Below are 19,522 nucleotides of genomic sequence, written 5' to 3' on the forward strand. Positions count from 1 at the left end.
AGTTTAAAGCAACACATTTTCCCTCTGGTCTGCTGTAAACATTTCATTTTATTGCTATGAAACCTTTGCTCGTGACTTGGAACTATACCCACATGAAATAATTTCTAAGAAAGTGCAGAAGAACTCACGTAAAATACCCCTTTAGGGCCAAAGTCATTAAATTCATAACCTTACAACTTCCTTATGTATAAAACTGGTTTTGTACTGAAACAGCATTAAACAAATAACTTATTTGAACTTCACAAACCTTGGGTGAACGCAAAATCAGTCACCCGATAAATCAAAGCACAACAGAAAACTAACTACAAGCAGTAAAAGACCTAATTGCAACCAGAGTGCACAAAAATAGAACAAGTTCATATGAAAGTCAGAACTGGAGCGTAGGTGACCTTGAGATTTATAAAATCATGAGGGGCATAGATAAGATGAATGACAAAGGTGTTTTGCTTTCGGTAGGGTGTTCAAAACTGGAGGGCATATTTTTAAGATGAGAGAAAGGACATGACGGGCAACTATTTTTTTACACAGTGGTTCGTGTGCGAAATGATCTGCCAGAGACAGTGGTGGATGCAGGTACACTTACAACATTACAAAAAACATTTGGATAAGTTCACAAATAGGAAAGACTTGGAGGGATATCGGCTAAGTGCAGACAGATGGGGCTAGCTTAGTTTGGGAACATGGTTGGCGTGGACTAGTTGGACTGAAGGATCTGTTTCCATGCTGTATGACTCTATAATTAACAGGTGATGTCAATAATCACCAAGTAGCAACAGTCAACATTATCTTTTGATTAAAAACAACTGGTTTTCAAAACAGAGAATTGGACGATCACCTCAACAAAAGTAATTGGCAGAATAATAGGGAAACAGGTTAGCGGAGTTTCTTTTGCAGACAGCTAGCTCAGACACAATGGATTAAATGGTCACATTTTGTGCTATAATCATTTTATGATTCCTAGTCATCATTTTCCTGTGTCAATTAAAACATGATTTATTAAAATTTTGGCTTTTGTTCCAGAGGTTTCAGGTGGTCAACAATGGGGTGAAAGAGATTAAAATCAACCAAGAGGAGGATGCAGGCACATTTATCCTTAATGACTTTCTCTCATTTTTGATTAATAAATACTTATGCAATGCATGTATGAGAACAGGGAGCAAGAATAGGCCATTCGGTTCCTCAAGCCTGCTCTGCTAGTTAAGATCATGCCTGATGTGATTGTAACCTCAAACCCACGTATCCACACAATTTTTTCTCCAACCCAGAGGTTCCCAGCCTCATTCCTGCTGAAGAGCTCCGCCCGAAACGTTGATTTTCCTGCTCCTCGGGTGCTGCCTGACCTGCTGTACTTTTCCAGCAACACACCCTCAACAACTATCCACACAAATCGCCTCCCCTTGCGCCCCATAATCTTTCAACCTTTGCAAGGGTTTACCCAGCTGTTTAGAAATTTTGAAAGCTGTTTCCACCACCTTTGCAAGGAAAGCATTCCAACGATTTTCAACCCTCAACAAATTTCACTTCACCTCTCGTTTAAATAGAGGAACAATTATTTGGAAAGTGACCCCTAGTCCTAGACATTCTTAGAGGAAACATTCTCTCCACATTCAAGATACTTTAAGATCTTACATGCTTCAAATCAAGTTGCCTTTCTTGTAAACTCCAGACACTTACCTCGCCTGCCCAATCTTTCTTCAGAAGATAATGTGTTCCATTATAAATATCAATCTGATAAATCTGCTTTCAATGCATTTACATTCTTCCCTAAACGTGACCAATGCAATACATAGCATTCAAGGCCTGGTCGCAACCGTACTCTGTACAGTTGAAGAATTAGCTCCCTAATTTTATATTCGATTCACTTCTCAATACATGATAACATTTTGTTCTTTCCTCATGACTCGCTGCACTTAGATGCCAACAATTCATGTACTGAGGCACCCAGACCCTTCTGCAATTTCTCATCACTTAAGACTTTTTTCTTCTTCTTGCCAAAATAGACAATTTCACATATTCCCAGACTATACTTCATTTGCTAGATCTATGCCCACTCAATCCTTTGTTAATTACCTTACGTACTCTAAGTTATTTTCCTATCTATGTCACCAATAAGTTTGTCAACCATACTTTGCTTCCCTTCATCCAAATCATTTGTATAAATTGTTACTAGTTGAGACCTTGTGATGAACAATTTCTTAAGTCTTGCTTACTTGCAAAAAACCTATTTCCATATCCTGGTTTCTTGTACTTTGGTCACCTTTTTAAATTTTATTAACATTATTTCATCTCCTATCATTCTTCAAGATTCAGATCCTAATCTATGCCACCTGCAGCCATGCCATGTCTCTGCAACAACTATCAGATAGTACTTATTTCTATTTGTGCAGTCAGTTCATCTATGTTTTGGATTTACTTACATTCGAATTAAGAACCTTTAGTTTTATCCATTTATTCTTTCTGTAACCTCTAGCTGGCTTTGGCTCTGATCGGTTTAATTCATTTCATGTAGGCATCACTGGCTGGGCCAGCATTTATTGCCTATCCCTAGCTGACCTTGACAAGGGGGTGGTGTGCTGCTTTCTTCAAGTGCTGCATTCCATGGGTAGACCCACGATGGGGACTGCAGGATTTTATCCCAGCAACAGTCAAAGAATGGCAATATATTTTAAGTGAGATGGAGGGGGGCTTGGAGGTGAACTTGCAGGTGTCAGTATTCTATGTATCTGCTGCCCTTGTCCTTTGAGATAAAAGTTGCCTTGGGCTTACAAGGTCTGTCTATGGAGCTTGGGTGAATTTCGGCAATGCATCTTGTAGATGGTACTTACTACTGTTACTGAGCATCACTGCTGGAGGAAGGGGATGCTTGCAGATGTGATGCCAATCAAGCAAGCTGCTCTAGTGACAAATTACCTGCATGTTGGTGGAACTACACTCATCCAGGCAAGGAGGAAGTATTCCATCAGAGTCCTAGATAGGGTCTTGTAGATGGTGGAAAAACTTTGGAGAATCAGATAGTGAGTTACATGCTGCAGCATTCCTAGCCTCTGACTTGCTCTTGTAACCATTATATTTATACAACTAGTCCAGTTCAGCTTCTGGTCAATGCTAACCAAGATATTAATAATGGCGGAATTCAGTGATGGTAACACTATTGCATGTCAAGGGGTGGTGGTTAGGTTGCCCTTTATTAGAGATGCTCATTGCCCGTAGCATGAACCTTACTTGCTACTTTTCAGCTCAAATCTGTCCAGGTCTTACTAAATTTGGACGTGGACTGCTTCAGTATGATTCGTCACAAACATAATGCTAAGCATTGTTCAGTCATTGATGAACATCACTGAGGAACACCCACAGAGATATAATGGAACAGAAATGACTGACCTCAAACAACCACAACCATCTTCCTGTATGCCAGGCATGACTCCAACCAGCGGAGTTTTCTTTCCAGTTCCTACGGATTCCAAATTTCCTAGAGTTCCTTGATGCCACACTTGGTCTAATGGGGCCTTTTTAATCAAGCCTCTCACATCTGGAATTCTTCTGCCCATGCTTGAAACCAAGATGCAATCAGATCAGGAAATGAGTGACCCTGGTAGGATTGGCTGAAGACTGGCATCAGTAATGCTTCAGACCTCTGGAGTAGGCTAATCTTATTTATTATCATCTTTCTAAATTAGATCCCATGTGCCTACTACTCAATTTAAAAATCTGTAATTCCATAGTTATGCAATTCGTAAGAAAACTGACCAGCATGGTTTGGGTAGAGACTAGGTACAGACGACACTTCCCTCAGCACGAGTACCTCCACAAATCAGAACCTATTTCTCCCACACCATACTTTGAGCCACATGTTCATTTCTAATCTGATTTGCCACCTGATAATTTGCATGAGGCTCAAAGCAATAACCTGGAGATTATGATTTTTTGAGATTCTGCTCAATTTCATACCTAGCTCCTCACACCAACTTTGTAGAACCTTCTTCTTTATCCTACCTATGTCATCAGTACCTAAGTGGACAATGACGATAGGACCCTCCATACTCCCACTGAAAAATCCTCTCAACAAAAACAACAAAAGAATCAATGCCTGAAGATAACAGAACAACACTATCCAATTTGACCACCAGACACTCGAGTGTGGCTGGTAAAGTGCCCTACATGAGAAGAGATTTTAACCAAAGTTCTTTCAAAGTGAAGACAAAAAAGGGAAAGGACCTTATACAGAATAACCAGAAAAAAAAGACAGATTTAATATAGTTAAAGATGTCACATGTCTTAAAAGGAAACGTGTATCATCGGTTTTACTGTCAATTAATCTCAAAAGTAATTACACTGAAACTTCTGACTAATCTTTCTGACCTTCAAATGAAGCAGCTGAATGTTGTTAGTTAACGAAGCAAATCGCATGTACATACTAACTTATTTTGTTCTTTTCCACATTTAGACGTTACAAAATGGCAAGAACAATGGCTATAAAGAGACAATGTCCTTGAGAGGAAAAACCGGTTACAGATGAGACGCAAAAATGTATATCCTGCTTCTTGGGGGTAACCTAGATATCCAAATAGTGAGAGACAGTGGAAAAGACCTGCAGGAAAATCACAAAGATGTGCAAGAACTATAGAGTAATGATACTGGGAGGCTTTTAATTATCCAAACATTGATTTGGATAATGTGAGAGTACAGATAAAGTCTGGAGTGGGGCCAGGTGGTGCATGCATTTGTGAAGTGGTCAGGAAAACATCCTCAATGCTCTGAGAAAGGAGGCATTCCTGGATCAGGTACTGTGAACTGAGTTGGGTCAAGTGAATCAAGTGTCTTTAGGGAACTTTTGGGCAAGGATCTGACCATAAGCTTCAAATTCCCAAATGGAGAAAGAAAGAAGCAATATAGAACTCCTAACTGGAAAAAGGATAAATCCAAATTTGACAGAAAGGATCTAGTCAGTGCAAAACATAACCAGAGACAAGCAGAAAAAGCTGCAAAATGGTGATTCTTGGGGAAAGAGTTGCTTCACGTACAGGCTAGTTATATTTCAACAGGTCAAGTAGCAAGAGAATCAAACACCGGTTCCCTTAGAACAACAAAGGAGATAAGGTTTTGATGAAACAAAAAAAAGAGGAGGGCGCTTAGTGCATGCAAGGTAAATTCTTTAAGTGAGAATCAGGTCAAACATAAATAGTTTGAGGAGGAAAATAAAGATAAAAATAAGACAAGCAAATATAGAATATGAAAATAAAGCAGCAATCAACATAAAAAGGAACCAAAAAAAAAAGCAGCATGTATATAACAAACTCCTTGCACTGTCGCTGTCCATCACACCATCTTCTCACTCTCTATATCCTCCCATCTTACTTAGCAGAGATCTCTCCTGCCTCATTCCCTTATCTCTCCGGTGTTTCCTCACAGCCTAAAAAAGGAATAAGCCATATATTTTAAAAAACTTCTCGCATAATAGATGACAGTTTCAATGAAGCGGTGGGGAAGCATGACTCAAACAAGGCTAAGGCATGGTATGGGGCAGGAAAATTGATGAATACTGAAGAATTTTTTTTATCATGAATCACCTAGAGGAACAAACCTAAGAGGTAGTTCTCTTTTGCTGTACCAATGAACTAGGAGCAAGAATATTAAGTTTACATATCTTTTGATTAAATAAACTAAGGCTTAGGCATGAAACAACATTTAACATGAATTGAGGCAACTAGATTGTACAGGCCACTTACAACCTTTTAAAAAGTATAGTCTACTCTATCGTTGCCTTTTATGTGCTCTAATTCTTATAAAATCAAGGACATTTCAACAAATTCTGTAAGCCACTATCTAATCAGCACAAAGGCAGATTGAAAACTGGATAGGTACCGGAGGTATAGCTGTTGCAAGGGCAAGACTTTCCAATTAGTAGCATGAATGATGATAGCGCGCCAAGGCTATCAAGCACAGAGCAGGGCATGTGCCAGAGAACAATAATGCATCATGTAACTTCAAAAATGTGGTCATGAGAGGACTTAGAGTCATAGAGATGTACAGCATGGAAACAGACCCTTCGGTCCAACCCGTCCATGCCGACCAGATATCCCAACCCAATCTAGTTCCACCTGCCAGCACCCAGCCCATATCCCCCCAAATCCTTCCGATTCATATACACATCCAAATGCCTCTTAAATGTTGCAATTGTACCAGCCTCCACCACATCCTCATACACATACGTGAAAAAGTTGCCCCTTAGGTCTCTTTTATACCTTTCCCCTCTCACCCTAAACCTATGCCCTCTAGTTCTGGACTCCCCAACCCCATGGAAAAGACTTTGCCTATTTATCCTATCCATGCCCCTCATAATTTTGTAAACCTCGAAGGTCACCCTTCAGCCTCCGATGCTCCAGGGAAAACAGCCCCAGCTCTAAGTGTATCCTGGGATGAGTGTGGAACACAACATTTTATAATCAATCAGGTCTGGTAGCAATGAAGAAAAATGCAGTAGACCTGGGAGGAGGATGCTGGGAGAATTGGATTCAAATTAACTTTGATCTTTTGAATGAAGGATCATATTTATGCTGAGCATTTAGGCTATAAAAACACTGCACTGCCACTTTCATTCTTACTGTCAACATTCCAACCTAGAGGTTCATTTTTAGGTGGCTGAATGTGTCAAAATTCAATCTTTAAGTGAACCTTTTTAAAAAAAAACTTCCTCCAATTCGCCACTTACACCTATAGTTGGAATGCCAGAGCTCCGATCAGGGATGATGGACACAAGGCAGCAAGAGGAGTTTCTAGTTTAGGAGACTTGTTTGAGGGGGAGGTTATGATGTCTTTTGGGCAACTGAGCCGCAAATACTGAGCTGTTTTTTTCAGGTTAGGGATTTCATCCAGAAGACTACGCTTCTCACTAAACCCTATAAACCCGATACAGAGAGGTTGTTGCTACACTCCACAAGCATCTTTTTGATTAGTGTCCTCTAACGCCTGCTGGGTGGCAGGGCCTGGCAGGATATTAACCAGTTATGAGGTGCCTGGGAGCAAGAGTTGGGAGTGGAGATCTCTCCTGAAACATGGGAGAACATGTGGAAGAATACTCGAAAGATCTCAATCTGTAATAAGTCATGCACTATGCAGTTAAAAGTTCTGCATAGGGCTCATCTGGCATCAGACTGTCTGGCAAAGTTCAAAAAAGGGGCACCTTCAATGTGCCCCAAATGTAAAATAAGTGTAGATACTCTTACCCATTGCTTCTGGACATGCCATAAGCTCAGTGTTTATTGGAGCGCAGTGGCGGGAGAGATAGGGAGGGTATTGAGGACTGAAGTCAAAGTAGACCAGATCTCTCTCCTCTTAGGTCTACCAAATTTACCTTCTTTAGACTGGCATGGGAAGAAACTATTTAATATTCTTGCATTCTGTGCATGGAAGAATATTCTGATGAATTGGGTGTCTGAGAACCCACCTGGCTTGCTGGATGGCAGAAATTAATTATGCAGCACATTCCCTTGGACTTTTTTTTACAAACATGGTGCACCACACAACAGACAATTTTTATAAGACATGGCAGCCCTACTTGAGTTATTTGGATATAGATTTGTCAGTTATCTTAACTGGCGTTTGTTTAACCAGGATGATTAGATTTGTCAAGCCCTGGGCCCTGGAGGGGGGTCTCTGAGTTAATGTGGGTATGTATACAATGCTCCCGTTCCTTTGTTTGGGAGCCTTGCGCCAAGCATAGCTGTTCTGTATTTTGCAGGGTTTTTTGGTTTTGTTTCTGTTTTTCTTTTTCTTGGTGTTGCTTTGCACAGTGTTAGGATTTGCTTTGTATTATAGAGTAGGTTAATAGTTAGTGGATAGTAGTTGTATTGTAATTTGTGGGGTTTTTTCCTTTTTATTATGCTGATATTTGTGATTTTTTTAAAAATAATTTTATATGTTTGTAAAGTTAAAAAAATTTGCTAATAAATATATTTACAAACAAAAACTTCCTCCAAAAAGCTGCAAATACTAATTTAGCTTTTTAGGTGACCACACAGTGTCATGGAACAAAGCAGGTAAATTGATTCTTGGTACAGGTCACCTGACCTAAAGGCAGACAGGCCAGGGGTTTAAATAGCCAACAACTGTTCCTGGATTTAGTAAAATCTAATTTTATTGTTTGATAATACCATTCAATCTTTCATTTTAAAAGTTCCCCCTAACTAGGTTAGGATATACAGAACTCTAAAAGGTACCGAATATATCATTTCATTACATTTGCACATTTAATGTAACTGCGCAAACAGAAAAGTGAAGTGGACTACATGATCAAGTTTAACAGTGGTTTCTGAACATTCCCCTGTGCCTCACCACCCACTTCATTACCTCCAGGCTGAAAATAATCTAACCTGCATTTGGATCATGGTCCACTGCACTCATACTGTGATCTACAGTCAAAAGGTTAAGGGGCGGCAACGGAACAAGTTGTTTTCTACCAAAGAGATCAGCATTTTTTTGCCAACGCACAAAAACACAAGATGAAGAGCTATGGAGACACCACTAAGACTTTTATGCAGTATTATCGTGGATTCAGAGCATCACAGAGTTTAATGATCAAGAAAATGAATCTGGCAAGAAATCAGCAATAAATTCAAAAGGTAAGTTCTGAAGTTTTCCCAGTCTTGTAATCCAAGACTGAAAGTAAAAATCAGGAAAATTGCTGTTGGAGTTACACAATTGGGATTAATGTGTACTGAATCTTCATGCTAATATTATACAGCGAGATGGTATATATCCAGCAAGCGAGAAGCCAGTCAAATCCTATTTCACTCTGTCTGAACCATAAAAGAAAGAAAAACTCAAAAGCAGAGATCTTAGAGAAGGTAACATGAATGATTATAGTAAAACAGATTTTAATAGTTATTTACAAAGAATGTTAGTGGAAGCTCTACCTCAATTATAATCAACATGGCAGGCAGAAAAGGGATATCTGCAAAGATCAGAAACTGACAGCAGGTTTGGCATTGGAAGTATTTCTTATTAGCTTTAACATAATTTAATATTTGAGTTTATCATGATTTTATTTCCTTGTTGTGAAGAGAGCAAAGAGTAAAAAATCTGAAGCCGCGGTCAGAATTTTTCACTAATCCAACAGAAGAAACTGGGAGCATTTATTTTAAAATTGGAAATACAGAAGAAACAACTCATTTAACATCCTCATGTTTTAATAATCTTTACAAAGGAAAAAGATGAAAGTTAGCTTGCAGATCTTGAAAACCTGCAGATATTTTCTCCAGCACCTGACCTAAATCAAACTGAAACCAAACCAGAGAACTGCTAACAGAACAGAAAGTGACCAAAATTAACTGAAATCAATATATGTAAACTAAAGCAAAGAAAAAGGCCACTTGGTCCAATAAATCTTTTTTTTTTATTTTAATTTCTCCATGGGAACCAACTTTCACATGAAAAGTCAGCTTTTGCGGCTCACTTTGATTGTGTTCAAGGAACTGGTGGTGAACATATTTGGTGGATAGCTGGAAATCAACTGGTGGGGGTGCAAAGGGAGGGAGGGAGGGAGGGGGAAGAGAAAGAAACACAAAGCTGAGCATGCGGAAGGGAGGGAAGACAGACAGGCCGACAGAGAGCGCGCGCGACAGACACCGAGACAGAGAGCGTGGGCGGGCAGGGAGCTGGTGGGTGCGTGGGGGGGGGCAGGAGAGGGAGAGAGCGCACCAGCGGGTGGGTGGGTGGGAAATAGTCACTGATAGTATGTTGAGGCGTGTGTGTAGTGGGGAGGGGGCCAACTGGATCAGACGGCATGTGGGATGGAATGACAGCTGATGCAAGCAAGCGATGGAGAGACCAGAGAGTGGGGCGGGGAGGGGGAACGGTTGCCTCAGATCTGGGGAAGGTTCCCAGAGCGGGAGAAGGAGGGCGGCCAACTGTAGGCAAGGGGGGCTGGCGGCAGAGTGCTCTCACATGAGACTGGGGGTGGGGTAAGCACACAGAGAGCAAGCAGAAGATTGGGCATGCAGAGGGGATGGGATAGGCACAGACCAAGGAATGCTAGAAGGATTGAAACCAAGTCATGTATACCAGTGTGAAACGTCAGCTCAAAAACTTCAATTTTTTCATCTTGGTTTTTTTGACAGTCAAGCCCAAAAGGAAGTCCCTTTCCCTTCAAAATATCAGCCACTACAAACCTACACACAAAGAACAGTTTCTCGTGAAACCTGGTGTGCATCACGGTTTTTTGTCATCAAACTTACAGATATTGGGGCATAGGGTGGCGGGGGAGTCTTTGCTACATTTGCTTAAATCTTTCTTGCTCCGATGTTTTCTGAAAATGTTCTGAACAGTCTAAGTCGAGATCCATATAACTGATGAAGGAAGCTCAATCATTTCCCTTCTCAAGTGAGATGGGATACATGGAACAAAGAAACTAATCCACCTCATCCATACACAGATTGCATTGAATTCAGCATTTGATGAAATATAATGCAATGGTATCATTCCAGTGGAATCTTAACATACAGATGCTCTTCCAGGAATGTATAAATGATTTTCATGTTTAATTGTTGAAATCACAAGAGCCCACAAGTAGGGATCCAAACCTTGTGAGTGCTGATACTTGAAAGTAAGCCTTTCATTTGACAGGACTAGTCGTTTTTTTTTGGATTTCACTATTTTGCTGTGTCTTTGTTTCACGTTGAGAGAGCTCAAATCAAGTCCTGTTATAATCGACACTTTTACTTGTTTTGACTCATTCAAGGGATGTTGGCATTGTTTGCTCATTCACCATTTATTGCTGATTTCTAACTGCCCTCAAGTGGTGGTAAGCTGCTTTCTGGAAATGTTGCAGCCTATGTTGTGTAGGTGTATCCACAATGCTCTTTGGAAGAGAGTGCCAGGATTTTGACCCAAACTGCATTTAGTAACTTGTGAAATTATACAGTATTTTTCAAATTGTTTTGAATCATTTCAGGCATTTAATCACTCCTTAAATGTTGCATCCCATGTCATGAACTACTTATCACATCGAGTTCCCAGTTTAATAATTGGGTGAAGGAAGGTAGCTATGGATATACTAACATGTAACAATTTAAACCCTAATCATTGAGGAAGAAAAAGAATGTGCAAAACTGGTCAATTATGATACCTAAATTTCACATTTTTTCAGCTTGGCTGCGGGGTCTGGAAATGAATTGGAATAGATGTCAAAAAGTAGAAAAAGTGAGGACTGCAGATGTTGGAGATCAAGTCAAAAGCATATTGCTGGCAAAGCCCAACAGGTCGGGCAGCATCGAAGAAGCAAGAGAATCGACGTTTCGGGCATAAGCCCTTCTACTCTACATGTCAAAAGGTACATATTTTTATGCGCCACAAGATCATCCTGCACCACCTTACGATGTAAGGATAGAGACAAATGACAAAGCACAACCATGACGATGATACCAGAGGAAAATTAAGCATAAATAACCCCAGCTGAAATGGAATCAGATGCCTGGATCGGACATTAGAAGTTCAGTGCAAGGGAGAGGGAAATTAAAGGGGAGATAATGATAGAAATTCATAACAGCCAAGACAACATTATTAAACAGACATCACTCAGAGTAGTAGGGGCGTGGTACAGCCTGCCTGCAATATTAGTAGACTTGTCAACTTTAAGGGAAGTTAAATGGTCATTGGACAGACATAGATGAAAATGCAATCGTGTAGGTTAGATGGGCTTCAGATTGGTTTCACAGATCAACAACTCACTCAGATTTTTTCTCATTTGAAAGTAGCAAGCAACAGCAACTTCATCTGTTGGCTTTTTCTCTTTGTTTACAGCAAAATACTGAAGAACTTAGTTCAGCATCATCACTCAAATAATGCTCACTATTAGAAACTCACCACACCACTTTATTTCAGAATGCATCTTTTTCATAGAATCCCTACAATGTGGAAACAGACCCTATGACCCAACAAGTCCACAGTGACCTTTCAAAGAGAGTATCTCAACCAAACCAATTTCCCTACCCTATTACCCTGTATTTACCCCCTGACGAACGCAGCTAACCGGCACATACCTGAACACTATGGGCAGTTTAACTTGGTCAATTCACCTAACCTACACATCTTTGGACTGTGGGAAGAAAACAGAGCACCCAGAAGAAACCCACGCAAACACAGGGAGAATGTTCAAACTCCACACAGTCGTCAGAGGTTGGAATCGAACCAGAGTCCCTGGCGCTATTAGGCAGCAGTGCTAACCACTGAGCCACCATGCCACCAGTGTTTCAATATGATTTTTCATTTTTCAATTGTTTCTTTGTGGGTTACAGGAACAGAGTTGAGTACCATAAACAACAAATCAATTCATGCTTGAGTGAATTTCATTCCAGTTTAGCAGTCTTGCTAAAAATGATACCAGTGCACTCTAACAATTATTGCTCGCCTCATACTTTACCACAATATACCAGAGTATTTTATTTCTAGAAAAATAATTTAAAATATAGCATTACTATTAGAATTAGCCAAAGTACCACAAACCTAGCTTGTACTTACACTGGTTACTCTACGATAGATCTGAGCAGCATTCTGGCATTCCGAGTATGGGTATTCTGAGGTTGCCATCTCTAGCATACACATCCCAAAAGCGTAAACATCAACAGACTCGTCATATTTTTCTTCGTACATCTCTGGGGCCATGAACTCAGGGGTACCTTAAATTAAAAGAACGTTTCAGACTCTAACAGACTGTCTCAGTGAGTAGAGGCTGTCGGTACTCACCGATGGCTGACGATAACCTGTGGGGGAAGACAAAGCGGAGGCGAAGGAGAGCCCTTCTCAGTTACTCAGCAACCTATTAACTCAAGCTTTCTTCTGCAAGGCATCCTGTATGGTGTACACCACAGAGTTGATCTAATTAATCTTTTACAACTGAGCAAAAGTATCCAAATTCTCTATGCCCAGAAAAAAAAACTCATGTTTTAAGTGCACTTCATACTGGAAGCAGATACTTAACAGTTAAATGCAATTTTGTTTTTAATTCTATCTTTAAATCCATCGAGTTGCACTTTGTACAGGACAGTACACCAATATTTCAAAACTCCATGACTGTTCTAGCACCTTAGATATCCAAATTATTTCCATAGTAAATTGCAACAAACTCAATATGGTTAAATACTAAAATAACAGATCGTCCAGTTTTGTTTTCAGGTCAGACTTAATAGACTAGAATAGACTAGATGAGGTTCCAAAGAGGGAAAAAAGGAAATTAAGTAGGACTATAGCTAGCCTCTGACTGCATTTTTTTTTAAATACAACCCTGTCACAGTAAACAAGTTGCCTTGCAAATGAAAACTGACATATAATCAAGCAACTTAAAACATTTAATAATTTTGATCTTCAAATCATCAGAAAGGCAACTCACCACAGCCTTTATCTATAGCACTTACCGTTCAACTGCAGTACTGTTAGATCTACTGCAGCTAGGAAAAAGTAGATGTCCTACAGTTGAAAATACTTAGAATACAGAAAATTGAGTAAAGAGGGCTCAACATGATAACCAAACCAAAAAGAGACCCTGCTTATAGTTTGATATTCTGCAACAAGTTTTCATATCAAAGACCTGAGAGCAGATGAATGTTATAACGCAGCAAAGTAGGCCACAGTTTTGTTAAATCCAATACTTCAAAGTTATAGCTGTAACACAAAAATTTCAAGTTCAAGTTCATTTTCCAAAGCAAACTTCAATGACTTTCAACTTACCTATAACGCTTTTTGCGAATGATGCCCTTTTAAGTGTAGCTAGGCCAAGATCCCCAACTTTAACTGATCCAGTAGGGCCTGTAATGAAGATGTTGTCACATTTCAAATCTCGATGGATGATGGGTGGTGTACGCGTATGAAGAAAATGAAGACCCTTCAAAATTTGACGACACCAACTTCGAAGCACTTTGATTTTCATTATCTTAAATCTCTTCAAATAACTGAAATAAAGATGGAAAGAAACAATGGTTATTACAAGAAAATGCGACTTAATATGAACCATCTTGATGCCCTTTTCTAGTAATTCTGCTTCCATAAAAGTTCAAGATAGATTTTATTTTTAAGAAGTTCTCCAGACCAGATGCTCAATATTAATGTTTTGTTGGTATATTCAATATGTCACAAGATACTACGAGCACTTACAGATGTGGACCAGCACTTAATTGCATCACAGTTTTTAAAGGCATACACAAAACTGATTTCAAAACATTCTCCCAATATTTACAATGTTTTTATGAAGGCTAGGACAACTGGAGTCAGGGCCAGAATTAATCGAAATCCACATGCATACTTCTGGAGTACATACAACATAGAAATCTGTCAGATTTAAAACTCAAAATAAACACAGTCTCAAATTTCTACAGATATAAGCATACAAAACATATTTTTCACCATTAGCAATTGCATTAAGCTGCCTTAAGGACAGCTCCTGAATATTGCTCTGATAAATATGACTGTGCTTTAAACTGGAAATATTTTTGAATTAAGTACATGTCTGAACTGTAGGGGCTGCACAGTGGCAAGCACTGCTGCCTCACAGCGCCAGAGACCTGGGTTCAATTCCCAACTCAGGCAACTGACTGTGTGGAGTTTGCACGTTCTCCCCGTGTCTGCGTGGGTTTCCTCCGGGTGCTCCGGTTTCCTCCCATGTGCAGGTCAGTTGAACTGGCCATGCTAAATTGCCTGTAGTGTTAGGTAAAGGGGTAAATGTAGGGGAATGGGTGGGTTGCACTTCGGCGGGTCGGTGTGGACTTGGTGGGCTGAAGGGCCTGTTTCCACACTGTAAGTAATCTAATCTGAAGTCCTTAACAGACACTGCCCCGCTTGCCCAAATAAAATAGCCCTCATTAAATTAATATAACAAATTGCTTTCAACTTCAGGGATGAACTCAAAATGAGAAGTTAAAGAGAAAAGCCATTATGCTATCCTGCTCAAACATATGCACTCAAATATTCTTCTGTAGGAAACATTAAAAATACCAGATGTAAATATACATAATTCTAAGTAATCAGCAACATGGCTCATACGCGATAATCATTTTTTGACACAATCACTGAAGCTTGTGTGTCAATAGATGTGGGTGTCTCTAAAGGATTTTTAAAGCTTTTACAGAATCATCTATAACCCCCATATACATTCAATAAGCTAGTCACAATCCAGATTAGAGTTTACATTCTATTTTGAAAAGCATCTGCAAAGTCTTTTTTACCTAAAGCAGGATACACTAAATGTGGGCTTAAAAACTTTTCATTTGATGCACTTCCCTCGATTAAGCCCAGGTCTAATGGATTTGCAGCCATGCAAACTCAAAGCCTGAATATTGACATTGTACATTTATAACTAAACTGTGACAAGCAGGAACAAATCAGCACAAGAATGCACCAGCACTGTCATAGTATGAAAATATGGTTTCAAAAGAAAAGAGCATTAAAAGGCTCATTGTTCAAGCACAGGCAACATACATAGCAAAATAGATTAATTAAAAGGACAAATCCAAATAAATTACAAATTAAATAAGTGCTAATCATTACAGATATAGGCTGCATAGTGACCACAGCTGAGATCTGAATATTCATGTCTATCTGACACTTTGGAAGGTTAGGAGTAAAAGAAAAGGGAGGTGGAGTACCCCTAATGATAAAAGTTGAGATCAGCACGATATTAAGTATCTTGGCTCTTAACATCAAAATGTCAAATTTATCTGGATAAAGATTGGATTAAAAAAATCAAAAATAAGTTATTGGTGGAAAGTTTTATGAGCTCCTAACAGCAACTACACCTGTGGATGGTATAAGAAGAAATAATACAAATTTGTAACAAAGGTACTACAATAAAAGTGTGCCATTTTAATGTTCGTATAAAGTTGTGACGAGGCTGTCATTCCACAGAGATATTTTGTCTCATTTCTGTTTTGCAGAGAGGTAGTAAGACAAAGGTGAAGGGCTGTTTCTAAGAAAGTAAACTTCTGAGGCCTTGGGGTTTCTTTTATGTTCAAACAATGGAAGCAGCCCGAGTGTGGCCAGCTTTCTACTTTTTTTAAGGTTTAATTTCAAGCACAAGCCTTTGAGCTCTCAAGAGTTGGAGCTTCAGTGAGTGTCTCCCAGCTGTTCCTTTCTCTGAATTATCTCAATGTTTTTTCTACTCCTGAAATTGAGAAATGCATTGGAGAACCTGTATCTGAATTTACCTTTTTTGCTAAGAGGTGTGTTTATGGGATGTTACTATATTTCAACAGTTAATTGGTAATAGGTATTGTACCTATTATTCAGTTAAATTTTCAGATAGTTAAGTTACTCTAAATTCCTGTCTTCTGTTTGCATTTTAACTATAGTGTTTAAATAAATTGTACTTTGCTTAATGTCAAGTAGCTTAACCAGTCACATTGCATCTGAAACACAGCACTTCACATCTACCTTTACAATAAGAAGCAGCTAGGGTTTAGGCTATCTTCTTAAAATATATTGATGGGGTCTGGTCTGGTCCTTAACAGATTACACAAATTGTGCAAAGGCCCTAACTTTTATTTCTCTGTATATCCAATCATGGACCGAAATGAGAATTTTTTTTTAAAAATGAAGGATTATGGAAGCAGCTGCTGTACTTTTGAAAAACAAGCTGCGAACAGTTATTTAAATGCTGCTTAAACTGTTGTTTGCTCACCAGTGCAGAAAGATTAGTTGCAGGCAAACTGTCACCAGGGAGTGTGTACAAAACAAGATTCGGGTGGCAACAAGTAGCTGACTGACAACTGGTTACAAATTCACAGGCCAATGACAAAGCCCATCGACCTGCCAACAACTATATGACTGGCTTCCAGGTAGTTGAATAGCTGTGGGAACGAATGCTTGATCGAAAACAGACACCCAGAAAGGGAAAGTTACGTCTTTTTTTTCTCTGCAGTAAAAAACACCCAAAGCCTGAAGGCATCCAGCTTATTTTATTTCTCATTTGCTGGAAACTGTTGTTTTTAAACGAACAAGTCAGAGACTTTATAATTAATCAACCAGTCATCATGAACATCCAGTAAAAGTACCTGGATCACTATTTATTTGTAATAAATTCTTATTCCTGTTAAGCACATTATGCCAATCTGTGCTTTCTGTTAACCTGGGTATTTAGAAACAGGTAGATTGGGGAAATTGCATACACTTTCATAAAATCTTTCATTTTGATGACACCAGGAGCGAAAGGGCTTGATTGCCAGCTCACCATCACAGTGAGGTGTGACAATTGGCAAAGAGAACTTGGAGGATGAATTCATTCTGGGCAGTGTCTTAGAAGGATACCGACAGGTTGGTAGAGTGGGCAGTTCAGTGACAAATGAGTTTCAATGCAGAGACGTTTAGGTGCTGCTTTATGGTAGGAAAAGCATTCAAAGGTGATATAAAATATGGGTTTTACATTTTAAGGGAAAGTGTAGGATCAGAGGGACCTGGGGGGGGGGGCACAGATCATTGGAAGGAGGAGGACAGGTACAGATCAGTGAAAACATACAGTAAGCTGCTTTATTAATAACAGGGTAGAGTACAAGGGCAAGGAGGTGATGTTGAACTTGTACAAAACAGCTGTTAGATCTCAGTTCTGGAAGCTCATTATAGGAAGGATGTGAACACAGTAGAGAAAGTGCGTAAGAGGTTTACAAGAATGCATTTAGGGATAAGGACAGATTCAAAAAATTGGGACGACTCTCCTGGAGAGATGTCTACCAAGAGAAGATCTGATATAGCTTTTCAAAATCATGAGCAACTGAACATGATAGATAGGTACAAAATGCTCCCGCTTGTAAAATGAACAAGACAGCACTGACAAAGTGATTTACCAAAGAAACAAGTGTGAAGTGAAGATCAATGTTTTTTGACTTAGTAGTTAGGGCATAGAATGCATTGCTTCAAAGTTTAGTGTGGGCAATTTCAATTGAGATATCCAAGAGGGCATTGGATGTTTTGTTTGGATAAAAAAAAAACATGCAGGAGTATGGGGAGAAAGAAGAGATTGACATAAGCTAAAGATACTCAATTAATGAGCCAGTACAGACGCAATGGCTTCCTTCTGCGCTGTAACACTTGTGATTCGTGAACAATTGATTCTGGAAGCCACCAGAATAGCCACACTATTTTAGGTCGAGTAATGAGATAGGATTAGTTTATGACCTCATAGTAAAGTATCCTACAAAAAAGACCAATCATATCTTGATTTTAAGTATTAACACATTTTACATTCAAGTTGAGGTTGAGAAAATTGAGTTTGAAAGTAGAGTCTCAACCTTGAATAAAGAGCATACAAATTATATGACGACACAATTGACTAAAGTGAAAAAAAAGTTAAAAGGCAAATCAGAGGAGAAGCAGTGACAGACATTTTAGTAGCTATTTCATAATTCTGTTAAGATATATGCCATTAAGAACTTATGAAGGGTACACCCTCTGTGGCTAAACAAAGTTAGGAATGGTATCAAACCCAAGGAAAAAACGTACAATTCTGTGAAAATTATTGGGATGTAAAACGATTGGGATCATTTAAAAAGTAGCTACTAAATTAATAGAGGGAGAAATTGAAGAATAACAGGAGACTAACAAAAAAAAGATGGCAAGTGATTCTACAAGTACATTATGAGCAGCAAAAATGAGCATTCGTCCCTAACAGAGTGAGACTGAGGAATTAATAATGGAAAACAAGGAAATGGCAAAAACTTAAGGAACATTTTCTCCACAGTAGAAAACAAATAGCACCCTGAAATAGTAGAAAAACAAGTGGGACAAATGAAGGAGGAACCTAAAACAAACAAACAAGATCAACTAGAATACAATTATTAGGAAAACTAAGGGGACAGAAGGGAGCTAAGACCCTATGATCTAATGGTCTACATCCTAAGGTCTTTAAAGAAAAAAAGACTACAGAGATGCACTGGTTGTAACAATATAAAAATCCCTAGATGCTCAAAACATCCCACAAATTGGAAAGCTTCAAGCACAGCACTGAGTCAGAGATGCACAGCACGAAAACAGAAGGAGATAAACTAGACCTCCTTTTGGGAATAAGAACCAACAGATGACTGAAGTAAAAGTGGGGAACACTTTAGGTCTAGTGATCGTAATTTAATTAAATTTAAAATGGTTATGGAAAAGTTTAAGCCTTCCATAAAAGTTAAAGCTTTTAATTGGAGTAAGGCAAAATTTAATGATTGAGACAAGAACATTCAACAGTTGATTAGAGTTGACTGTTCGCAAGTAAAAAGACATCTGACAAGTGAGACTTTCAAGAGAGTGTGATGACATGAGTTCAGAGGCATAATGTTCCAGTTAGAGTGAAGGGTAAAGCTAGTAAGATTAAGGAACAATGGATCAATAAAGATACTGAAATTCTAGTCAATAAAAAGAACTTTATTTTAGTAAGATACAACTTGGTTCAATTGAATCTCTTAAACCAATATTAAGACAATGGGGCATTCTTAAATAAATCATGAAAGCAAAGAGGGGAGATGGGAAAGCATTGGCAGTTAAGGTTAAAAGATAATCCAAAGAG

General features: G+C 39.0%; 1 protein-coding gene across 8 annotated transcripts in view; it reads right to left on the reverse strand.

Annotated features, from left to right (window-relative positions):
* The window catches only part of LOC140458145 (serine/threonine-protein kinase WNK1-like), a 157,853-nt gene that overhangs the window by 106,648 nt on the left and 31,683 nt on the right, over positions 1–19,522 (reverse strand). For all 8 annotated transcript variants that reach the window (XM_072552289.1, XM_072552296.1, XM_072552297.1 and 5 more), the window contains exons 3-4: positions 13,720–13,940; positions 12,514–12,671 (exon numbers count right to left, since the gene is read on the reverse strand). In XM_072552289.1, coding sequence (XP_072408390.1) covers positions 12,514–12,671; positions 13,720–13,940 — 379 coding nt within the window. The remainder of the gene's footprint in view (positions 1–12,513; positions 12,672–13,719; positions 13,941–19,522) is intronic.

Source organism: Chiloscyllium punctatum, chromosome 32, assembly GCF_047496795.1.
Source record: "Chiloscyllium punctatum isolate Juve2018m chromosome 32, sChiPun1.3, whole genome shotgun sequence".
Lineage (NCBI taxonomy): Eukaryota > Metazoa > Chordata > Chondrichthyes > Orectolobiformes > Hemiscylliidae > Chiloscyllium > Chiloscyllium punctatum.